This window comes from Uranotaenia lowii, chromosome 1 (assembly GCF_029784155.1).
Source record: "Uranotaenia lowii strain MFRU-FL chromosome 1, ASM2978415v1, whole genome shotgun sequence".
Classification (NCBI taxonomy): Eukaryota; Metazoa; Arthropoda; class Insecta; order Diptera; family Culicidae; genus Uranotaenia; species Uranotaenia lowii.
Window position 1 is genome coordinate 152165805 of NC_073691.1, and position 25000 is coordinate 152190804.

At 37.6% G+C, this 25000-nt stretch overlaps 2 protein-coding genes across 2 annotated transcripts in view; one reads left to right on the forward strand and one right to left on the reverse strand.

The window, feature by feature from the left end:
• The first annotated feature begins 7262 nt into the window (after window positions 1–7262).
• Window positions 7263–24994, forward strand: LOC129740540 (torso-like protein). Its single transcript, XM_055732251.1, has 2 exons — window positions 7263–7804; window positions 16372–24994. The coding sequence occupies exons 1-2, from the start codon at window positions 7319–7321 to the stop codon at window positions 17200–17202; spliced, it is 1317 nt and encodes a 438-aa protein (XP_055588226.1). The 5' UTR covers window positions 7263–7318; the 3' UTR covers window positions 17203–24994.
• Window positions 17432–25000, reverse strand: part of LOC129738034 (serine-rich adhesin for platelets) — a 16547-nt gene continuing 8978 nt past the window's right edge. Inside the window, exons 7-8 of the mRNA XM_055729207.1 lie at window positions 18384–18776; window positions 17432–17554 (exon numbers count right to left, since the gene is read on the reverse strand). Coding sequence (XP_055585182.1) covers window positions 17432–17554; window positions 18384–18776 — 516 coding nt within the window. The remainder of the gene's footprint in view (window positions 17555–18383; window positions 18777–25000) is intronic.

The following is a 25000-nucleotide window of genomic DNA, read 5'->3' on the forward strand; positions in this document are numbered from 1 at the left end:
GTTCGATTCTCACTATTTTTTTTTTTTGATGATTTATCCAATAGGATTAAAATTTTTCGGGAGCTCGAGTCTTTATGCCAGTAGTGTTTCTATAATCACATCATCTTTACCATTTATTTACTAATTTATTTACTTACTAATTTATTTACTAATTTATTTTGGACAAGGTGGCTGTACAAAATCTGATGGCAGGGGTTAAGCGTAAGGCCCGTCAATGCGGATGTGTAAAAGCGGAAGCCTAACTGAGTATTTTTCCTGAATTTTATACTAATTAAACTTAAAAAGGAAATTTAATTTGATTTTTCAAATAAACGATTTCACCGATTTACACGCGTTTTCCCTTGACCAAATTTTGACCCTACGTTTATTGAGAGGTTCTATGTAAATTAGCTTACAACGTGATTGGTATATAATGGAAGAGATAATGTGATCCAGTTTATTTTACGGAGTGCATACAATAAAAATTGTTTTTGAACAGATTCAAGACGTTGCTCGTGATTATTTGAAAAAGGATTCCATATGAAACTACAATACTCTAATGTTGATCGTACATAAGATATATAAAGTGACTTTATGGTGTATGGAACTTGAAAGTGGTGGCTGAAACGCTTAACAAATCCTAACATGCAATTGGCTTTATTAATAATAGTGTTCTGATGTTTTAAAAACGTAAGTTTCGAATCCAAGATGACACCAAGATCTCTTACAATTTGGCATTTTTGTACCGGTTGACTGCCTAATTTAGTTTCAATAAGTCGATAAATTTGTTTTCTACTAAACGATATGTTAACGTTCAATTGAAGTAAATTTTTGTTGCACCATTCATAGAACACATTGATTTCGTTTTGAAACGCTTCAACATCCTCGGTTGTTTTGATTTTCAGAAAAAGTTTCATATCGTCAGCATATATAAGGAATTCAATTCGTTTTAGAATGAAAGAAATGTCATTTACGAACAGTATGAAAAGAAGAAGTCCTAGATGAGACCCCTGAGGCACACCGGAGGTTACAGTACAGGTTTGGATGATTCGTTTTTGAATCGAACAATTTGTGTTCGATCGGTTAAGAATGATTGAAGCCAAGAAAGAAGATTTGGATTAAATCCAATTTTTTTTAAATTTTAGAATCAAAAGGGGTATATCGTTGCGGACAAAAGTTTTGCCGAAATCAGTATAAAGAGCCTCAACGTGAAAGCCTTGGTACATGGAATTGATCACGTATGTAACGAATTCGAGAAGATTTTATGCAGTAGAGCGCCCTTTGAAGAATTCATGTTGTTTGCTGGTTACAATATTTTGTTGATAGATTTTGTCATTTATGATTGATTCAAAGAGTTTAGGAATGCAAGATAGAATGGCTATTCCTCGGTTATTTCGTACATCTGATTTTTTTCCGGACTTGAAAATTGGGATCAAAAATGATTTTTTCCAAAATTTGGGCACTTTTTATTACTTAACGACATGTTAAAAAGAAGCAGAAGAGGGTCGGTTAACTCAACTGGTTTTTAAGGAAACATGGGGGGAGTCCATCCGGCCCGGCTCCTTCAGAAGCATCAAGTTTTTTAAGTCCTTCGTAAACATTATTGTAGTCAATTCCATTGACTTGAATGTCACACGCTAACTCTGGAATGTATGAAAAGTATTCTCTATCACGGTTATTCTCAGAGAAATCTGTGTAAACTTCTTGAAAAAAGGATGTAAATAAGTTACAAATTTCCAACGGAATATTGCCAATGTTTCCGTCTAGTGTCAAACAAGTCGGAAAGTTTGAATTTTTCATCCGCATTTTAGCATAGCCAAAGAATACTTTTGGGTTTTTCTTAATGTCATTTTCAATTTTCTGATTGTATTTTTCAAAGGAGTTTCTAATACATGAGTTGAGCTGGTTGCATAAATTTATATGATGTTGATGGTTTGTTGAACTTCTATCGTTTCTGTAGGCTTTATGAGTCTTTTGCTTCCTATTTTGTAAGTTTCTCAAATCTTTGTTATACCAGACAGGATGTTTGGAGTTGTGAGACCGTCTTTTTATTTTTGAAGGTACGTAACTAGATATCAAATTAATCATTATCATTTGGTACAGTACATTTTTCAGCACATTTCTGGCACAGAGATTTGCAAAATATGCATTGGATTTTTGCATCCTCTTCTGTGAGTGTATATAAGAGGTCGCTCAACAACACCCAAAATAATCTGCACGTAGCGGCTACGTGAAAAACTACATGATTTTTATCCAAGTGATTTTCACGTAGATGCTACGAAGTAAATATGTAAACGCGCTCCTATAGGAATTGGTGCTTTATGAATATTGTAAGTGACTTTTACGTGAATTTTGAGTGGGTTCAAAGCGATGTGTTCATGAAAGCTACCGAAAATATTTTTGGAATGGAAATGAAATTTGGGTCGATTTTTTAAAAATTGTTTTCCTTTTTATTTTTGTTTATTTTTATTAATAAATATGAAATTAAACAAAATTAAAAGAAAATAAAATTTATTTCCACAAATTAGCACAAAATGTATCAGAGGCGTTGAAAGGCAAAATTGAATGGGTTCCGGTAATTTCCTTGGAGAGACCTATGAAATTTACCGAACTGGAATCGTCTCCTCAATGCTGCCGCTTTCCAGAGTATTCGACAGCCAGTGACGAAAATACCACGTCCGTATGTTTTCCGTAGAAATCGGTGGAACTTCTAGGAGTTTTCTCCGAAGCTGAAAACAACACAATCCACAACTTAAGTTAAATAGAATTTCGAAGAGGGAAAAATACACTCACCTCCACGAACTCGGTGCTCGGATTTGTGTTTCTCGAGCTTGAGTTCATCCTCGTTCTCCAACGCTGAATGTTCTTCAGCTGCAGCATCTGTTGCCACATAGCAAAGGAAAAAAACAAGTTGGCAAATAGACAACTATTCTCTTTTCAACAAGAATTTACTACCACATGCTTGAGAAAAGCAGAAAAAAAGAATTCTAATCCATCCACTTGGACTTTCCGTGAAATTCATGTGTCATTATATTATATGGGAGTACAGTAACTACACAGCAAAAATTATTAACTGTAAAATTACGCAAATGTCCTGTAACAAAAAGGAGCAGGACATTTACCGTAATTTTACAGATCGAAAACATGATTACGTGACATTTAATATTTAGTGTTCAACTTTTTTACAGGACATTTGCTGTAATAATAAATGAATCTTCGTTAACTTTCAAGAAAAACAATTTAAAATTACAGGTTTTGTTAATTACAGGTGATTTATTTTGAAGGTTGCAGTTTTCAGTGACACGTAATAGTCAACATTTTTTCTGTGTACTACAAAGCACATGTAGAATCGATATGATGCCTCAAAAGCACTGTTTACGTGAAAAACCCCGTACATTTAATTTCTAAATTATTTTGGGTGAAACCTCAGGTTTGTATGGAAATAGAACATCATTTGTTCCAGCGAAACTGTAAATTTACTTTTTTCACTCTAAATAACTGTTAACTGAAAAATGTTACCTATTGAATATTAAATCGTCTAGAAAATTAAAATACGCATGAAATGAAGTTTGTCTTCTATTATTGTTTTTGCCTATTCTGAAGCTTTTTTTTTTCTTACATAAGAAGAAGTTAAGTATTCCATGAAAAAATAAATAACCATTTTAATATTAAAAAATCTGAATCCATTGATTTTTTTTTTTTAAAGGCAGGCTTTGCTTGCTCTAGCTTCTAATAAATTAATGGAATGTTTCTTTTGCCAAGGTTATTCAAATCAACAAACTCACTGGCTGTGAAAAGCAGTCTTTTGCGATTTTTTTCATCCTACGGTTAAACAGTTCGAAACTTGCAGTCAAAAATGCTAAATTTAAGAAAATATATTTTCCAAAAGTGCTGAACTGAAGAACCAAGGAACATTTAAATTCCAAAATCATATTTTTATGAACTTTCAACTTTGAACTTTTTTTTGATAAAATCACCAGAGCTGTGATTTTATTAAAAAAAAAGTTGTTTTTACCGATACCGATAAAACCGATATAATTTAATAAATGAATTTTGAAAACAAAATATTTATATAGCATTAAATATCTTTTCTGGGGTACAATTAAGGTTGGTGCTTTGTTCACATGAAATGTACTGCAAGAATCAAGGAACATTTTTCATCCAAAGTTATATTTTTTGGAACTTTCAGAACATCTCTGGCGATTTTTGAATGAAAATTTTTGTTTTCCCATACAAATTTCCATACAAAACTAAAACTCGTTGCGCTAATTCAGGACTGAATGAATCGCTTCCAAAATTTTTATTGCTATTTCTGGCATCAAAACCAACCAAAAAAAGTTATGGGAGGTGTAAAAATTTAAGAATTTAAAATTTCCATACAAAGCTTGCAGCGGTCTAATGTCCATACTCAGTCTTGTTTTACCTTGAATTGTTTTGTTTGTTTGTTGTTGAATTATAGAGACTTCAAACTATGAATTGTATGAATTAAGGCTTTAATAATCCTGAAAAAAATTAGAATTCTGAGTACAAAGAAAACAAGTTGAAAAAGACAGTTTTTGCTTGTTAGAGTTTTAAGCATTTGAACGAACAAATGCACTGCGATTGTTTGTTTTCAACCTACGTTTAACCAGCTTTTTAATAAGCAGATGGGGGAGCCGCAAAAATAATTATTTTGCACATTTTTTTTATAAAAACCAATTTTTTTCATGTTAAAAGTAAGAACTCGATAAAAATTCTGTGCTTTTGGCGAGAAAAAAAACTGGTTTTCTGATAATTCAACCGAAAAAATCTGTGATGCCATTTCCATTGATTGGATAGATAATCTAGATTTCAACAGGAGCTAGTTTTCGACAGATTTTTACATAAAGGCCTATTTTTCTGTTTTTTTGCTCAAGCTATATATGTTCATATTCTTCTATTTGTGCTCTTCCAACATAGCATGTGTTGCGCATAAACATTATTCTAAATGAGTTTTTTAATCGTAGTAAACCATTAAATTAGAAGTAAAATTCTAAATCTCCTGTTGAATTCAATGCCATCGACCAAATAAGAATAGTTTTGAATCAAGAAAAAACTTACCTTTTATTCGAATAAAAGCACCATAAAAGGAATCAATGGATGGATAAGGTTCTAAATCAAGTGTTTTCGTTAATTTAATTTATTTTCTTGCTAACATTTTACGGAATTTGAACTGTTTTTAAGCTGTCGAAAACAAGCGCTGAAAATTTGCCTACAAATCTATTTTTCGACACCCAACTTCCTGTGAATGTTTATACGGTTTCCATGGTGTAAAAACGCCGTGAAGTAGACAAGCACTTGCAATGTGCTAAAATTCATATTCCTTTGCTAACAAAGGAGGTGGAAATGTTCTTGTCGAAAACTTATACTTTATGTGTCGAAAACTAAAATTGAATGTCGAAAACTAGACCATCGAGAGGTTTTAGTAAAAAGTGAATAAAAACTTTATTTTGAGACTTTTGATTAATAAAAAAACGTAGAGAATAAAGAGTAAAATCTGATTCATAGAACCAATCATATTTGAGATGAAAAACCTTTTTTCAACTAATTTATGTACCTATATGGTTTTTCTGACAAAAAAAGCAAAAACTGTCGAAAACTAGGTATTTTACCTACATATATTGAAAAAAACAAATTGGGTCGTTTTAAGATTTTACTTGAATTTTTTTAAATATTCTCACCAATCTTACCACTTTTTAAAAACTCAAAATTGGAAATGGTTCGTGGTTTGTTTTTCATGAATTGTATTGCAAAAATTAAGCAGTAAGTATCTATCAATCCAATTTATTTTTTTCGAATTTTGATTCAAACTCTGGTGATTTCAATCAGTAAATTTTGTTTTCCCATATCAAATTCCATACAGAATATAAACTAAATAAATCACCTCCTGAATTTTGAAAGATTTAATTGGCTGTGAAAATAACTAAAACAAATTAATGGGAGGGGTACAGTTACCTACTGAATTTAAATTTGCTTTAGATAGCTGGCAGCGCCTGATGGTCACCCTATCAGAGCACTGCCCAGTAGGCGTTTTCCACATAGTAGGTACCATACAAGTGTAGAATGTGGGTATGATGGGGAAGATTGAAATATTTAGCTGCTAGGAATCAATTCGGTCTGCTACTCATCGCTATTGGAGAATGTTAAATTAATAACCATACCTCCGGGCAACTCGTAATTTAACCAATAAAAAGGAACGATCTCACCAGATCTCTGTTGATTAGATCTGAATTTTTGGATGCCGTAAACATTTCTATCCTTTTAGTGTTTTCGGCATGTTATGGATTCGCAAGGATTTAGATAAGGTAAAACAAACATTGTCCTAATATATCGTTTTCTTGGGTATCTGTGAAAGAAAGGTCGCAAACCGAAGCATTCCACGCACGGATACTATTTTGCAACGCAGGCTCTGCTCTATCTATATCAAACGTGTGTCGTTTTTGTCTACATCACCCTCATTCAGAAATTGTTATATGATAGAAGTTTTCAAGTGCGAAACTTTTATACACAGGGTTACCAACTTTTTTTTTAAATCACTGAACTGGTGAAATAAAAATCAGACAACATCAACGGAAATTTCGCTCAGTGATGACCTTTTTTTGGTCATCGCTCCACAATTTTCACTCTAATATTTGTTGTGAGCCGCCTACTTGGTTGAATAATTCTACTAAATCAAAGCAATTGTAAGATTCCCTTAAGTTCCCTTTTTTTAAATAAGAATAAAAGGGAATCTTTCGATTGCTTTGATTCAGTCACATTTTCACTTTTTAACTTCAGCAGTGGTACCTAATCCAGTTCCTTACTACCCAATTTTCATCACATTTGCAAAAATCAGGCATATTTTCAAAATTCAATGGCTCATCAGATTGTCAGGTTGAGCCTCGAAAAATCAAGCAAATCCTTAAAAATCAGGCACATTGGCAACTGGCAACTCTGGTTATACATCAGATTTTTCCAACATCGGTGTACGGGTTCTCTTCTACGGTATATTTCTCTGGCCCTATATATTTTCTTCCTCGTCTCATCGAGACCCTTCGAACAGAAACAAAACGACCTTCAAGCTTCTCGCTAAGGTTGATTAAGATCACGTCCTCTTGATACCAGAATCGGTTTCAACCTTTTGGGTACCAGAAGTTTAGTTTTAAAGATTAAATAAATCAACGGTTAATGTCCTTTTCCATGAACTTGTTTCAACTCGTTCAACTGCTCACGCCCCCCGATCATGAACATTCGCTAATCAGCCGTAACTTTCCGCTCTTTTCAGATACACAATGACCTGTGGCTCGCCTTGAGCAAAGGAGTCCTCCCAGCTAGTCGTTGAATGACCCCAAAGGACTGTGTCAAATTAAAATGGATTGAATCGCACCGGCATCGGCAAACTAAACCTGCCGCGCACAGCCGCCAGTTCATTGGAGCAAAAACATTGTGTCCGGACAGTACGCTAGAACTTGGAACCAACTCCGAATCAATCAGGCACCATTGCCCGGAAGCCGCTCGATCGGAGGAAGTTCCGCGTGGAGGCGGAAGCGGGCGGGGGCGCCAACAGATTATGACGCCCAAGAAGAAGATTGGTGGCGAATGCAATGAATTGCTGGGAACACTGTTGGGGCCGGTGTTGCTGGGAACTCTGCTGCTGTTGACCAGTACCCTAAACGGGGTCGCGGGGCAACGCGAATCGCAACTGCGGGTCGGCAAAGCCATCAACATCTTCATCCGGTACGGGTACCTGTCGATATCGATGAAGGTGATCTCGTACAACGACAGCGAAACGTGGCTGTTCAAGGAACCTACCAAGAACATCTTCAAGGTGATCGGTTTATTCGTATGCCTAAATTTAATACACCTCAAAGCCCAACCCCTGTTTCAGTTACAGACCCAGCGAGATATTGAACTGAACCCATATTTCATTTTCATACTTCTTCCGCGAGTTCGAGCCCAAGAGCAAACATCGAACACAGTTGTACCGGATAGTTTTTCAATAACGATCCGCCAACTGTAACGTTGATAAAGTCGCGAATGCCATAAAGATGGTAAAACGACTATAATCGAAACAAAAAAAAAAATTTTCATACTTCTTTTTCTGAACCGTTTCATTATTCTGAGATTCAACGATTCAAGAAATCTCTCCATAGTAAACGCGGATATCAGACTTCACTTAATTATATTTGTAAACATGTTATTTCAATTGTGTATTTAAATAGGTATTGTTCGACGAGACATATAAAAAAAATTCTAAAGGAAAAATCTCATATTTCTACAAGCTATTTCCTAGGAACAAATGAACTGAAGTCTACAATTTGATCATTTTTGAGTTGTTCGAAAGTTTGAGTTCAAGTTTTTAGAACATGGTTTAACAATTTTTCAGTTTTCCTGGAGCATTTGAGGCACTGTACTGAGCAACTGTGCCAAAAATTCCCGATTTCTCGGAACGATTCCCGACTTAAAACCCGATGGATTTTTAATCCCGACTTTTTCCCGCATTTCCCGAATGAGCGGCCACGCTGAAATTATTTCGAACAATAAGACTAAAGATACAAATTTCAGTTCAATGCCTTGCAATGTTTAAGACCAAAAGATAAAAAAAAGCTTGGAATAGTTTAAGAAAAAAAAACGGAACGACGGAAATTAGCTACCATACATAATTGATGTTTATATCACATTCCACAACCATTAAAGGTGGATATGAGTAGTCAATCAAGCTAAGCTAAGTCAAGTTAAGCTAAACGGAACGACGGACTATTTATGAAAATAACGGAACCAGTAGAGATTTTTCTTAAGGGGGGGGGGTAGGGTCTAGCACTTTCAAAAAATCGATTTTTTATTTTTTTATTTTCTTATTGTAAAACATTTCAAGAATGTTGTGTCAAATTTTCAAGTCAATTGAAGCAAAACTGTAGAAATTATAGGCCTTTATTTCCTCCTATCTAATACTGCAAGAAAGCAAGAGCAGAAACTTCAAACGCGTTTTTCTCGAAAGCACATTTTTAAAGTCCGTGGACATCGTCATTTGAAAACTACTTATCCGATTCTTTTCAAATTTGGAACATATTTTCTACATATCAAATACCAGACCCCAACGTTTTCCTTTTTCGATTTTTTTACTTTGGAGAGATTTTACAGGTGAAAAATGGCGGATTTTTAAGTGAAAAATCGTAGTTTTTACTTCAAACAGCCACAAAAATTTCATAAAAATATTTTTAAGTTAAATAAAAACGTTGGGGTCCAGAAAAACATCCATTAAAAATATTTTGCTCTGATTTTTTGACTTCAGATGGTTCTGTGCTGAGATACAGTGTCCACCGCAAATCCTGTTTTCTAAAAGGCATCCTCGAAAGTGCTCCGTCACCGGCTCATTTTTCAATACTTTTGTACGAAAAAATTACTAAATGTCCTTTTAACAATGATTTGTATAATGCAAAAAATTTGAATACATTTGTTTGAACGATAGCTCTAGAAAAAAATCGTGAAAATGGTGTTTTTTTATACCCGTTAGACCCTACCCCCCCTTAAGACGGATAGATGGCAACCCTAACCATTTTTTACTTTAGTCAGCTTAATGTATGTAAACCTTCATCGATTCTTCAAAAGGGTTTGTTCAATTTTTGAATACAAAATATTCATCTTATTGTATCATTATTTTATATCATCTATATTACATTCAATTGATATGATATAATTGGATTTGATCATATTGGAAGCATTCGCCCTTTCGAAAAAATCGGAATGATAATCCATTTTTGTTCGGCGAGTAGCGCACCGATAAACGCCTCAATTTATACTTCTATTTTGATTCCACAGTTTTAGGTAACCCAAAATATGGACAAGGAAATATTTCATGGCACATTACTTGTGTGCTGTTTGGTGCAGCGGTGTCGTATGTACAGATTTTTCTGTATTATACAGATTTTTCATACAATCATACAGTCATATTCATACAGTCTATCAAACCTCAATACAGATTTTATACAGATTTACAAAAAAAAACATCTGTTGATGGACTGCCAATGGGTTAGTTCAGAAAGATCTACCGTTAATACTATAATGTTCAGAAAATGTGTATTACGTTTCATAATTTTAAACAATTTTTTTAGGCCCTTAATTTTTACAAGCTTATGTACCCGTTACAATTATTATTTTCTTAGCAATGAATGACAACCACCCTTAAAAAGAGCAGAAAATACTTACGCTACATAAATTCCAGTAAACCAATTTATATGAACTCGTTTTTCCTTGAATTTTTGTTATCTTGGGAAGAGTGTTCTTTTGATTTGTCATTTATTGGAAATTTGAAATGGGAATAGTGTTAAGTTCAGATTTCTAGTCTAGACACTCGAGTGAATGCTTAAATGACTAGAAATCTGAACCTTATCTGGTCCTTAAAAACTTATAATGGAAAAAAAATTGAAAAAAATTCTTAAGGTATTTCATATTAAAGATACGACCTCATTTAACAACTTTGTTTAAAACATTTTATTTAGTTTATATCTTCTTTAAAATTTCGTTAAAATTCTCGTATTTCGCTACATTGGGATAAATTAACAAAAAGAAATTATCGGAAAAGTTGGTCATTTATGTAAATATCCTTTACAATGTTCAAGATGTTATTTTGTCAAAAAGCTTCCTAAATAAAATTTAACCTATTTTCGAAAGTTATCTCGAAAACAATTGCATATTTTGATTCAGCGGCCCCAAATAAATCAAAATTAGGTCTTAAATTCTTTGCACCTCGGAAAAATGTGAATCTTGTTGCCTTGTGTCATATGCTATACTCTTGATTTTTATAAAGCATACAAGTTTATAACTAAAAGAAGATTTGAGATAAAAGTTTATAATTTTTGAAATTGATTCGAGTTTGAATTTAGAACGCAATTCATTGTATTTAAATTTAAAAAAAAAGTAAATAAAATTAATTTTCACTTATTTCTTCAAAAAACCAGGAGGATTTGCCCTTGTTGGGAAGAATGACCATGGTGTTAAATTCCCGGAAAAAAAAGGAGGATTTGCATCTGATAATGCTGCTTTAAGTGTTTGGTGTTGTTTTTTTTTTCATTTCAATAGAATTTGGTAAGACATCCCGTTAATTGAAATAAGTTCATCCTCATAAAATACACATCAAATTTCTTGAAATTACAATTCTTTTTCTCATTACGATACATAAGCATTGATTAAAATCAATTTGTACGTCCATGTATTCATTGCTGAAGGAAATTTGCATGTTATCTTTAAACATTGTTTGCAGCTTTGCTTAAAACTAATTAAGAGACCTCTTGTTATAAATGTCATTTTACAAATGAAAATGATTCACCTGTTGTTGAATAGAAGAAATTTTAAAGAAACTTTTCAATTATTTATTTTTCATGAGCTTCTTCATATCAATGAAAGTTAATTGAAACGAAATTAAATGATTTTCATTTCGCAACTAAACGTTCGGGAAACAAATATTTGAAATTATATTTTGATAATAATTGTAATAAACCTTAAACTGATTTTAAAACACTTATTTATCCTGTTGTATTTTTTAGAATGAAGATTCAAAAATATCATGTTATTTTTAATCAATTTTTAAATTCATTTCTCATTGTGAATTGTAGTTCAAGAATTTCATTTCTAAATCTAAATTTTATTCTATTCTATTTTTATTTCAGAACTTTATTAAATCTGAATCGAATGAATTGAAATTTAAATCTTTTGTTTGGAATAGTAACAGTTTTCCAACAAAGAGGGTAAATAAAACGAATAAAATGAAAAATTATTCACATTTTTTTTAATTTTCCTTTTCCTTCGATGTTTTAGAAATAATTTAAACAAAATTGCTAGGACTTCAACTGATTTGGGTTGGGAGTGTTAATTTTTTTTTTTATGAAAAAAACTGTTAAATGTTACAAAAGCATTGAAAATGTAGGTTTTGATCAAATGATGAACTTTCTCGATGACTGCAAATAAAATAAGTGAATAATTTTGACTTCTCAGAAACAGTTACATAAGTTTTCTCTTTGATTATTTTTACATTTCCACTGAAATTCAGGAATTTGATCAAAATTCAAAGAAATTTCAAACCAAAATGAATCTTAGATTTTATTGAAAACAAAACAATTTACTGTCTTCTACATAGATGTTAAATAAATTAAAAACATTAATATTTAAAAAAAAATTCAAAACGAATTTTCTCAAAATTGTCAAATTCCTTTTTTTCCTCTAACTAAAGCATTGGATCTCTGAAATTTGAAAATGTAGGAAAAATCTTGATTCTTCATAAAATTCTGGATAATAAAATATATTAAATCGGTTTCTAGATTTTATGTAGGTTTTTTTTTATTTCATTGAGCTGCAATTCAGTAAAGACTGCTAAGTTTTAGAATTATACGAGCCATAGAACCAAAACTAGAATTGATTGACAAAGTCTGATAGAATATTTCATGATGCCAAAATTTTTCATTGTTTAATTTGATTGGATCAAAATATATGTAAGGTACACCAGAATATTTTTTTGGAATTTTTCAATATATTGAGTACCACAATTAAAGCGTTTATGTGCATTTATTTCAACCAAAGATAGAAGTTCAACGCATCTGTGAAACTTCGTATTCTTTTTTATCCTTATTATAACAAAATGTTCTCTTTCTTGTTAAAAATGGATAAGATCTATCTATTAGAGATCGATCCTCAAGCTTCGATTTTAAGATGAATCGATCCTACGACCGCCCATCTGAATCAATCTTGAAGATCGATCTTTTCCTAAAGATTCTTAAAGAAATTCTAGTTAAGACCCATTCCAGGTGACCACTTAGCATTTCGGCAGTTCTTATTTTTCAGAATTTTCTAAAAAAAATACACTCTTTTAAAGTAATTTTTCAAACATAACTTTCAATCATAAATAGGAAATGTGAAATTTTCAGAAAATCTAAAATGGGCAAGTTGTGGCGTACGCGTAACGATTTCATCCACTATTTTATCGAGAAATAAACTTTTAATATCAAAATGAAATGCTTTAAATTCTGAATCAGTTGATATACCATTTGGATTGGTACGCTATTAAGATAAGCTTTTAAACACGTTTTACTGGAACATTGCTCAAACAAATTTGTGACGTCACCGTGGAATGGGTCTTAAAGGGTGATACGGTCAAAATTTGGTCAAAGGAAAACGCGTGTAAATTAGTGACATCGTTTATTTAAAAAATCAAACTAAATTTCTTTTTCAAGTTTAATTAGTATAAAATTCGGGAAAAATATTCAGTTAGGCTTCCGCTTTTCAAATCCGAATTGCCGGGCCTTACGCCTAACCTCTGTCATCAGATTTTGTACAGCCACCTTGTCCACCTTCTTCGCCGCAGAAATCCAGTTTGCCTTGAACTGCTGCTCGTCTTTAGCAATTTTCATGGTCTTCTTTAGGTTCCGCTTGACAATAGCCCAGTATTTCTCAATTGGGCGGAGCTTTGGTGTGTTGGGAGGGTTCTTGTCCTTGGGAACCACCTGCACGTTGTTGGCGGCGTACCACTCCATGGCCTTTTTACCGTAATGGCAAGATGCCAAATCCGGTCAAAACAGTACGGAACAACCGTGTTTCTTCAGGAAAGGCAGCAGACGTTTATTCAAATACTCTTTTCACGTACATTTCTTGGTTGACAGTCCCGGAAGCTATGAAAATGCTGCTTTTCAAGCCACAGGTACAGATGGCTTGCCAAACCAGATTTTTCTTCGCGAACTTTGACAGTTGCATGTGTTTAATGTTTCAATCTGCTACCTTTCCCCTTTCCTTTTGCCGTATAAAACTCCTGTCCCAGAAGCTGCTTGTAGTCGGCTTTGACGTAGGTTTCGTCGTCCATTACCACGCAGTCAAACTTCGTCAGCATCGTCGTGTACAGCCTCCGGGATCGCGCTTTGTCCGTCGCGATTTATCATCGCGATTTGGAGTCACTACCTTCTTGTAAGTCGATAGTTGGCTCGTTTTTTTCGGCTCGATGCACGGTTGTAGACGATACACCAAGCTTATTTGCGGCATCTCGGAGAGAGAAGTTAGGGTTTCGCTTGAAACTACCGGCAACTCTCTTTGTCGTCTCAGCGGCTTCCAGTTTTCGATTTCCCCCAATCCAGACTTCCTGGCTGTCGACAAACGTTCCCCAAACACTTTATTTACATTTGTAACGGTTGATTTGGCAACTTTTAGCGATTTTGCCAGCTTTGCGTGCGAGTAGCTCGGATTTTCGCGATGCGCGAGCAAAATTTTGATACGCTGCTCTTCTTCCTTGGACGGCATTTTGACAACTGAAGAGTGAATTCCAAAATCAAAATAGAAGCAACATTCTACACCTACTACAAAATCCGGACAGTTTGATGGATTGATACTTTTTTCAACAAAATCGATCTTGTTCTCTTTATACCACTTAACGACATCCCGGCTGTAGTGGCAGCTTGCCACTTCACCGGACCTCTGTGGGACCGAATGAATGGCAAAACCCTCTTCTGGAGACATTCTTCTTTGTAAACATTTCCATTCATTGTGGCTCCAGTGATGAAAATCTTAGTCTTCTTCCCGCAACTACAGAGTCCTTGCCTAATCATCAACTTACGAGCAAATTTATCTGCGAAAACAAACTTGAATCTTCCCGCAACATACCCTTTACGCTTCGCAAGGTAAAATTTGTTACCGGGTATTTGACCAAAATCCATATTGACGTAAATTTCGTCGTCCATCAAAATGCATCCGTTGTACTTGGTCAACACTTTCTCGTACAACTTTCTTGCCCTGGTTTTGGCAACCAGGTTTTGTTTCAGCGTCCTGTTGGGGTGTTTGCTTGCATGATACGACTGTACTGTGGTTCGTCTTGAACTTTTTCGCCAAATCACGCAAGGAGATTCCAGGATTATTGTGAACTGATCGAATTACCTTTGCTCACAGCTTCCGGTCATATGTTCCACTTTTACGCCTGGTTTGTTTTGCTCGATCCACCGTAAGGGTCTCCCGGTAACGTTTCAGCACCGAATTTACAGTCGATTTTGGATATTTCAGGAATTTCGCGATCTTTACCCCTGACCCCGTCGGTTTCTCTGCGTGAGTGTGCAGAATTTTCTCTCGCCTTTCGCGTTCTACCGTCGATAACTTTTGACTGACTGCTTCAATCTTGATGAAATTTTCATCACTAAGTAAACAAACCATCCGGATCAAAACACTGTCAATAGATTCGCGATGTGACAACTAGGGGCGCTGCAGTAAATGAAAAGATGCGACCAGATTATATGTGAAACAGACTTTATGGCAACTGTATGACAAGCAGTTGTCAAAAGCTACATCTAAGAAACGCTTAAAATGAGAATACTGGAAATGGACCTTGAAAAAGAGAAACACGTGTTTTATGTCTTAAGGCAGGGTTCGAATATAAAAACGACAAAAAATCAATAAATATGTTAAAAGGTTGCAACCGAAAAAGTAGATATCTACTGAAATTAATGCCATATTCGTTTTCATCTGGTGAAAAGATGGTTGTGCACCAACTGCTGTCATCTTCATATAAAAAAAAACGCTTTGACAGCACTTGGTGCACTACCGGTGCACCACCAGGATGAAAACGAATATGGCATAAGTCATTAAAGCCCATGTAGCTATGCCATTCTTGGAGAAAAATGTAAAAATTGTTTCCTAAACGATAAAGTTATTCGTAGAACTAAAGTTGTACGAAATCATAATTAAACATCTTTGTTTTTTTTTCTGCGAAAAAAATTGAGGTTGAGAGTTTTAACATTAAATAATAGTTACAATGTTTAAAGAAAGATATGAAAGTAAGGCTGCCAGTAGAAGTCCTATACGCTTCTGGAAGTGCCTATTGGAAAATTGATCACCCCAATGATTGACTGCAGTTTGTTTGAGAAGCGCTCCCACGGAGTGGAAAATTTTGAAAATTCAAGGATAAACCAACTAGGAAAGTTCTAAATTTTTATGAAGTTCTAGCATTTTCGTATATTTTAACGGGGTTTTCCCGCTTGGGAGGTTATCACCCCAATCAGTTGCCAGCTGGCCAGGTATATATATACACGGATGCCGGAATACCTGTAGGCTGTAAGTAAACTAGCCCACCTGATTGACTAGCTCTTTTAAAATAATCCTACATAAACACAATACATTCACTCTATAACAGTTCACACGAAGCTATGGGGTCCGGGTGCGGTGTACGCGCTGCGTTGGAGATTTGTCGAATTTCATAATCTAAGAATGCATGTAAGCACATACTTAGGCAGAAACTGCGGTGAATCCGTGAACCCATGGCAGATAACCAATAAACATACATACAGTGAACTTATACACAATAGCTAAAAACTAGTTACGCATTACGCCAAAAGTTTGACATATCTTTATCAAACGCTTTTCTCTCTTCGACAGGGTCTGGATACGCTAAAGATCGAAGAGTACGAGGTGAAGCCCGGCATCTTCAATGGCGACTTCCACATGGAGTTCTGCGACAACAAGCGGCAGCTGTTCCAGGCCTACTTCAGGGACTTTCAAATCGAGCGGCTGGACAGCCCCTGGCGGGCGTACACCGAGGGTTGGCACACCGAGATCGCCGCCAAGAAGCTAGGAATCCAAAGCAAGTACCTGGAGCGGGACGACTACTGCTACGTGCTGGTGCGGGTGTCCCGGTTTCGGGATAGCGCCAAGTTCGCCAAACCGATCCCGCCGAACCAGGTGCTGGAACCGGATGTGCAGAAGCGGGTACAAAGTGTCGCAGTCGGCGACACAACCTCGGCAGTCCAGTTCATGAACAAGTACGGCACCCACTACATCAACTCGTACGTGACGGGTAATTCGCTGTACCAGGTGTTCGTGTTCAACAAGCGCAACTACGCCCACATCAAAGAGAAGCTCAAATCGCGGGGGGTGCTGGCACTTTCCAAGGTCGATCTGTACGATCACTTTGCGCCGTGGTACGTCGAGCACATGGGCAAGATACGATGCGCCAGTGGGAATACTACGGTGGAAGCGTGGGCCTCGCGGAAGCTACGTCTTTCGTACTACGTGTTCACCTACAGCAGTCTGTTGAAGCTGCACGGGGACGGGGCATTACTTAGGATACTGAGCGAGCTGCTGCAGAACGAGGCGATCCTGCAGCTCGATTTGAAGTCGCTCAGTGTGATCTTCAAGGAACCGGTCAAGCGGGCGTGGTTCGAGGAGATCCTGGATAACTATCTTAAGCTGTGGGAAGTCAATATGTAGGGGTAGGGCTGACGTTTACGATGCTGTCACGATGAAATGTGGTTTATTGTAATGTTCCACGAATCGGAATGACTTAATTTGGTTGACGACTGGTAGATCGCAGTTGGATGTTAGCGTAGTCTATTCTATTCTATATTTTTTATTTATAGAGGATTTTAACCAACTTGGTCATTCGTCCTCTTAAGAAAAGTTTACATTTTTAACTTATGTCTAGAGTTTTTGGATTATTTTAGTACTTCTCAAGAATTGTAGTAGGTTGTCCTCGTTGAGCACGTTCAACGCCCTCGATACGTCGTTCTGTCGTTCTGTCGTTCTGTCCCATATAACCTGCATTCTCCAATAATATGCGCAACTGTAAGTGGTTGGTTGCAGGTGTTGCACGTGGTTATCCCTTTCGTGAAAAACTCTGAATGCGTGAGCATGGTGTGTCCAATTCGGAGTCTAGTCAGAGCACGTTGTTCTAGAGGGATGTTTCTATCTTTCCAGCGTAAAGTGATAGATTTGATTCTCCTCAAGAAAAGTTGCCAGTTACCTAGCCAATCTTTTTCCCATTCAAGCCTTATCTCCGATCTTATCCATGTGATGATGTCGGGGGTAGCGTAGTCATTCGTGTTTTAAAGTCAACAGGCATTTTTCAACAGGATCTTGATCTCAGATCCTAAACCTTGAACCTTAGTTCCAAATCCTACTGATACTGGACTTCGATCCTGGATTATGAACACGGATTATAATCGTACATCCTTATCCTGACCCTGAATTCTGATTCATAATTGTGGATATTGAATCGCGGTCCTAAATCAAAGAGGCTAGACCCTTTTTCCGGGTCCGCATCCTGAACACAATTCCTATGCTAATCCTGAACCTCTTTTCCCAGAGATTCGTATCTTGATCCTAAACTCTGGACCCTGATTTTTAATCCTAGCTGGAAATAATGCCCATTTTTTTTAATTAAAAACTAACAATATCAAATACAATTCCATTCACACTTGCTTTCCAGTAATATTGTCACTTCATGTAGACCAATTTACAATGATTCCAGAGATTTTCAAGAACTAATTTCGACGTTGACTCGATACACACGAGGAGCTCCTAACCTCTCGTCTACGGGGACGAGTGGTCTGAGCTTGTGTGGAAAGAGGATTCATTCCATTTGCTGGGAGTATTTGCTGTTTATGACCTACTGCATCACTTTCCGAGGTATCCTCATTATCGGCTGCCATAACCTTCCGATCGCGTTTTTTACCTTTTTCCTTTTTTCCAACATGTTGCCTTGAAGCCGTTTCCTCGCCCTTGCCTGTAGTTCTGCAATCTTCTCCCGTAAGATCCATGGTGTTCCCATTAGATGGTATATCAATACTGGTGAGTTGTTTCTCAACGTTATCGCTTTCTACTGATCTGCTCTCGTTTGATCTTTTCTCAGTTGTGCTACTCTCTTTGGAAGGTTCCGAATTGAGTTCCTGTATTGTTGATGATGGTGAGTATGAGGCAGAGTGAGTGGCCCCATTAGACACAATGCTAGCAAAAGTTCCCTTGTTGGCCTGACTAGAAACAATACGCTCGTTAACCGTTTTCCTCTTCGGGCAAACCCTCGTAGTATATCCTAACTCTTATGGACCAATGCGGATCCTCAATTCTGAACATGGATTTTTATCTTCGAACGTGCTTTTAGATCCTGATTTCGTATTCTAATCAGTATCCTGATTTTAGATCTTGAACGCTGATCCTCGATCTTGATCATGGATCCTGATCTCGGATTCTGATACTCTATACTCAGATCTTTGATCCTGGATTCTGATCATGATTCAGGATACTGGATCCTGATCTCGGATCTTTTCTAATCCTGAACCTGAATGCTCGATTCCTGAATTCTAGGGTTTGATCCTCAATATTGATTCCTGGTTCCACCATCTGATTGTAGATCGTGAATCCGGGTTCTGGATTCCGGATCCTGATCGTGAATTCTGTTCCCGAATTCTGATGAAGGCTTTCGTACCCTGAAACCGGATTCTTGATTATCTGGAATCCTAAACCTTAACCTGGATTCTGCACCCGGATTCTGATCCCAACGCCGGGCTCCGAATGTATCCTGGACCTTAAATCCTTATGCCTTATCCTAATCCTGGATGCTGATCTAGATCTAAATTACCGGATTTTAATCCTGATTTAGGATTCTGAGTACTTAATCTCAAGTTCTAATCCTTATCCTGGATCATAATTCTTATAGTGGATTCCTATTTAGGATACTCAGATTTCGATCCCAGATTCTGATCCTGATTCCAGATTCAGAATATTTAATTCTTATCCTGAATCATAGGCTTACTGGAAAATCTGATCCTGACTCCAGTTTCACTTGTTTCTGATCCCGGATCCTGACCTCGAATTATGATCCAGTTGGGCTATCCTCATTTGGTTTCTGGGTCTCTCAATCAAAATGTCTTCTAAAATAACTATTTTTGTGACGCAAAGTTCGTTCAGATATTTCCGCGCACATATGGCAGAAAGTGCGTTACACATCAGTACAAAAATGATTCGAAAAAAAGTGAACAGAAGTCCTCTGCGTGAACACATGGGCTGTCGCTCGCAATGGATTAGTTAATTTTAAACAAGCAACAAAAAACAGACATCTTCAAGCCGAAGGTAATCCATCAAGTTGAACGATCTATTGAGTGGGTGGATGGCGTGGGCTTCCTTTTTCGAAAGCCTGGACGCCATACGTGTTGCCACAACAGCCAAGAGGCAAAGCTGATTAGGGAAACGGCTCAAGGAATAAGACGCGAGCACTCGGAAAAGCACGTCTCAATCCCCGCGGTAGTAGTCGTTACACGAGACCAAGATAATCCGTGCCCAAATCCCGGGCGGGTGACACTTCAAATCCTCGAATGTTTATCGAAGTTTGAAGTACATCGATGGCGCTACCGGATTTGTCGCATTCATCCACCGCAGTCAGTCAGACACGTTTATCGCTGTGCTCTGTAGACAATCGACAACCAGGAAAGATTAGCAAAACACCTGAAATATTTAGTTAGCTCATCAATCCGCACAACAAAAAACATGAATGACCGACAGGCTCAAGTGGCTTCGTGTGACGAACGGCGCGGCGGGAAAAAAATAAACACAAATAACTGCACGATTAGCTCGATTCTGCTGCATGAGTGACGCCACTAAGTGGTGTGGTGGAATTAAATATGAACTTCAAATCATCCTCTTCCACGAACCTTCTTCGGTGGAAGGCGTGTAGAGTTAGCCTAGCGCTTCTTCAAGATCGATCCCTTCCGCTTACCCTTTAGAATGATCATCGCAACCCGGTTTAGGATAATTACTGCAACAGCCAGATGGACATCTATCAAATGGTTGAATTCGCATTCGTCGTTCAATAGCAGTTTATTATTCATTCTGTCGAAACGTCAACCAAAAGTCCACCCAAAGTCACGTTTCCAGTTCATAATTTGCGAGCACGTTCTCGTACAATTGAACACGGTCGGATCGTTCGGATCCATTGGATTGAAACAAGAGTGCTCGTGAAGGATCTTCAAATTGATCGGAATCATTTGAGCCGTTTGCCGTCGCGAAAGACTTATCGATTTTTTTTCATGTAGTGGACTTGGACTTGGGGGAAAATCTAAATAAAAAATCTTTACGGAATATCGTTATAATTCAAAATTAGGCCGGAACAAATTAAGTTCAAGGAGTTTCACTGAAAACTTTGATAAATTCTTCGAAAATTCAAACAGTTGAAAGATCAAAGGCAAACAATAGAAGATGGGCGTTGTATCACTTTTTGAATTCGAGATTATTTCAACTGATCGATCTAAAATAACTCTATTTTCCAATTTTGTGCAATGAAGATTGTATACAAGTTTGTTGCGTACTTATGCTACATAAACTACACCATTTATCTTATTAATCTTTCATCAGTCATCACCCCTTCTCCCTTCCACTATGTATTTTTTTTTTTTTCGGAAAACCCGGACGAGGGGATAAATTTGCTATTTGTTATAACTGATCGATAAATCAAATATTGATCCAAATGATGACTTAAAATTAAATTAAAACAAAACACTTAGGTCTAGCTACAGGGTCCTAAAGGCACAACTTATCTTCTGAAAACATCCCTCGAATCGTTCTACAACTAAGTTCGAGTTTAGAAGTTTATTAGTTTAGAACGAAACAATAACGAACTCCACTTTCGTTCTAAGCTACTCTCTCCAGGCAAGATCTGATTCGGGAGCATACCTTCGCAATATAAGCCTTTGACATAAAAGCCTCAGAGATGGAAGTCTTAAGAGAATCGACACTTGGGTGAGAGGATCCACTAGCCTTCGCTTGATCATACGCCTGTATTTAATAGTCGAGGGAGTTCGAATCCGGGCTGCTAGTAGGCTAAAGATCCTTCCGCCAAAACTTCATATTCTCCTCCAGCTACGTTTGGGTCTATTTCGAGCTATGGCATGGGATCCATCTCGTTGAAAAACAACACTTTTTGGTTAACCAGAGTTTGCACGGAAGCACCTGATTCTTCAAAAGGTTCATGAAGACTTCTGTATTAACTTTTACTCCAGCTTTTATAAAGGCAGAAGGCATCTTCAACCCATTCGAAGCAACCGCTCCAAATACCATGACTCTGGTGGAATGCTCGGGAGTCAACCTAAATTTCACATTCTCTGGAACATCTTTAGCCTTCAGGAGTGAAATATCCCGATCCATATTTGACATCGGATCAATTGAAAAAAGTTTCTCATTTGAGAACACGACGATCAGTTGCTTCTTCTTCAACTTATACCGTATTTGTCTATGCCTTTGCACTGTCAAACTGTTTGTTTATTCGGATAGTGTTGAACTGGTTTTGACTTGGTGTTGCACTGCCATCGGGCGATAGTGCCCCGAAAATTTTGTCAGTATTGCGAGAGAGCGTGTGAGTGAGTGAGATAGCAATACACTGGCGACAATTTTTGATTGTTTTTATCGGATACGGTGGAACATTGAACGAGGGGAGAAAACAAATACAGTATTATACTGTATTTGTTTTTACCACTCGTGGAGTGTCCCACCGTTCCCGATAAAAACAAACAAAAATCGTCGCCAGTGTATTGCTACCTCGCTCACTCACACGCTCTCTCGCAACACTGACAAAATTTTCGGGGCAACACCGCCCGATGGCAGTGCAACACCAGGTCAAATCTAGTGCAACACTGTCCGAATAAACAAACAGTTTGACAGCACCTAGTGGTGCACCAGTGCAACACTAGTGCAACACTCGGCATAAACAAATACGGTATTAGATAGCAAGCGCTTCGAGCGCTTAGGTCGCAGCGCTTTAATTCGTTCTGTTATCAAATGGCGCTTTGCTCTTGCCCTTGATAATGCATTCAAGTCATCTTTGACCAATCATTGCATGGGCAAATCAGAGATATTCGCTTCCTTAGACAGCTTCCGGATTGATCTTACTGGTTTCCACTTCACTTTCGTCTTGATCGAATTCACACCACTTTTACAGCGCGTGCAGACCTGGGCTTTCCACATTCCGGCTTCCGTGGATATGGTCCACCAAAAAAAGAACGTTTCGCGTAGTAAACAGTCGCTAGATGACATCCTACAGCCGCCGCAATTTGTTTGGGAGATTTTCGGGCGAGAAGCAAACTGGTCACTGCCTCCTTTGTGTACATCTTAAGGCAGCCACACAATACCACGTCGGACGTCGCGTCGCGTCATCTTTCAACACCGTCGCTGAGTTCTAAAACGCTGACGCAACGGACTCTACAATTTTCGCACCACAATACAGCGTCCACTGACAGGGCTGACAGGGAAATATTAAGACAAAACTCGGCAAACTCCAACACAAAATGTTTCAGTCAATTTATTTTTATTTTTGAAAAAAACGGGAACATAAAAATACAGTACTATACTGCATTGTTTACATCAATTGACAGATGAAGGTTAGAGCTAATATAGAATGGCCCACAAAAAAATCCTCAATAATCGACAAAAACAACCCGAAACAGACTGAGAAAAACTGATAACTGCACATTTACTACGATTCAATGGCAAGGATTTGATGTCGCACCAATGAGCGAAGAGATCTTTAAGGTGTAAAACAGTTTAAGATCATCAGAATAGCTAAGTATTGGGCCGTCTAGGAGAGAAAGTACGTCGGTAAAATAGATTAGGAAAATAATCGTTCCTTAATGGCTTCCATGAGGCACATCGGAGAAGGCAGAGCGCTGCATGCAAAAGGTATCTCCCGTTAGAACAGTCAATTTACGCCCATTCAAATGACTGCGGAACCAGCCAAGTAAAGTAACACCGAACCCTAAGCGTCCAAGTTTCCCTATGGCAATTGCGTGGTTCACCTTGTTGAATGCAGCTGACAGATCGGTGTAGATGGCATCAGTTTGAGATTTGGCAGCGAAACTTTCATGCACAAAAGAACTGAACGTCGGTAAGTAACTTGTCGTGGAGCGTTTTAGCATGAACCCGTGCTGATCATTGGAGGTGTTATTCTTGCAGGACGAGAAAATGGGTTCCACGGGAAGGTAGCTCTGTCAAGCAGAGCTTGAAATATAAACCGAATAGGAGTCAACAAAACAGGCATAAGACTTATTATAAAAGTTGCTGGTATCCAGTCCGAATCTTTAGAAAAGGAATTCTTGAGCTTTGCCGCTGCTTTAGAAATGAATGAATCCTCGAATTCCATACCGTTTGTGGAACTGCTTCAACGAGCTGTGCAGGAGCTAATTCAATGGTCGGTAAACGAGAGCCATCGTTGGCAAAGCAATGGTCCAGCATAAGACCGTTTTCGTTCACGACGCCGTTGATCTGGCGCAAGGTCGCTGTACTCAGGGAGTCCAATATGACGTTTGAAGGTGTCGAAAAAGTAGAGCGAAGCAAACTACTCAGGATCCGGGTACAGAAAGCTACAATGGTTGGAGCACCTCCTCAAACCGGGCATATTGAAATCGCCTATGACGAGCTTTTATTTTTACAAGATGAAAATTTGACTTTAAACCATAACAGCCGGGTGTTTGCTGCCGTGAGTCGGTTTGTCCCACTAAAATCACTTTGGGCTTCGTGTGCCAGATTTGCCCCTTGGTTTCTACCTATGATACTACATCAAGGGGTAGGCTGTACTCATGCACTTATACATCTCACCCTTTTCCTTTTCCTCTTTCTCAATTTTTGGTCTTTCTCCTTGATTTTCGTTCTGCTTTATTCTCTTTCTCCTTTTTCCTCCTTCTCCTTTTCCTCTATCGCTTCAGACTGGTACGGAAGACCCCGAGGCGTGTGCCGGTTAGGTAACGCTTTCAAAGTAACTCGCGCCCGTCACAGCGACCACTCCCGCAGGATTTCTTACCACCAAGGCATGACCGATTGAGAGACTACCAAGCTAGAATCCCGTCACGACCACCCCGAATGGTATCTCCGCTTCCTTTTGCTGCAGGAAAGATCGTAGCTGAGTACGTGAGACCTTTTAAGTCCCACCACACGTATGAGTCCAGATTAGGGTTATACCGCGCCCTAAGATCGCGTTGCTTTTGAATTAAAGTGTCATACTAGGCCCAAGACCTTCCATTAGCTTGTCAAATTTGGTTGACTATCTCGCTCTCTCCGTTCATCATCTTTCCTGATTCTTATCAGATCGCGCACGATTTGCGAGATTTCGTCGACTATAGCACGCCACGACTGTTCGTCGCGATACATTTCACTAACAATGTTTTCAGCGTTCAAATTTTGAAGTTGTTGACGCCTAGAAATGTACCTGGGACAGACAAAGATAACATGTTCTGCCGATTCCTCCGTATCT

Coding starts and splice junctions, on each gene's coding strand:
- LOC129740540 (XM_055732251.1), top strand. CDS start 7,319: ATGACCCCAAAGGACTGTGTCAAATTAAAATGGATTGAATCGCACCGG. Junction 7,805..16,371: donor CTACCAAGAACATCTTCAAG/GTGATCGGTTTA, acceptor TCTCTTCGACAG/GGTCTGGATACGCTAAAGAT.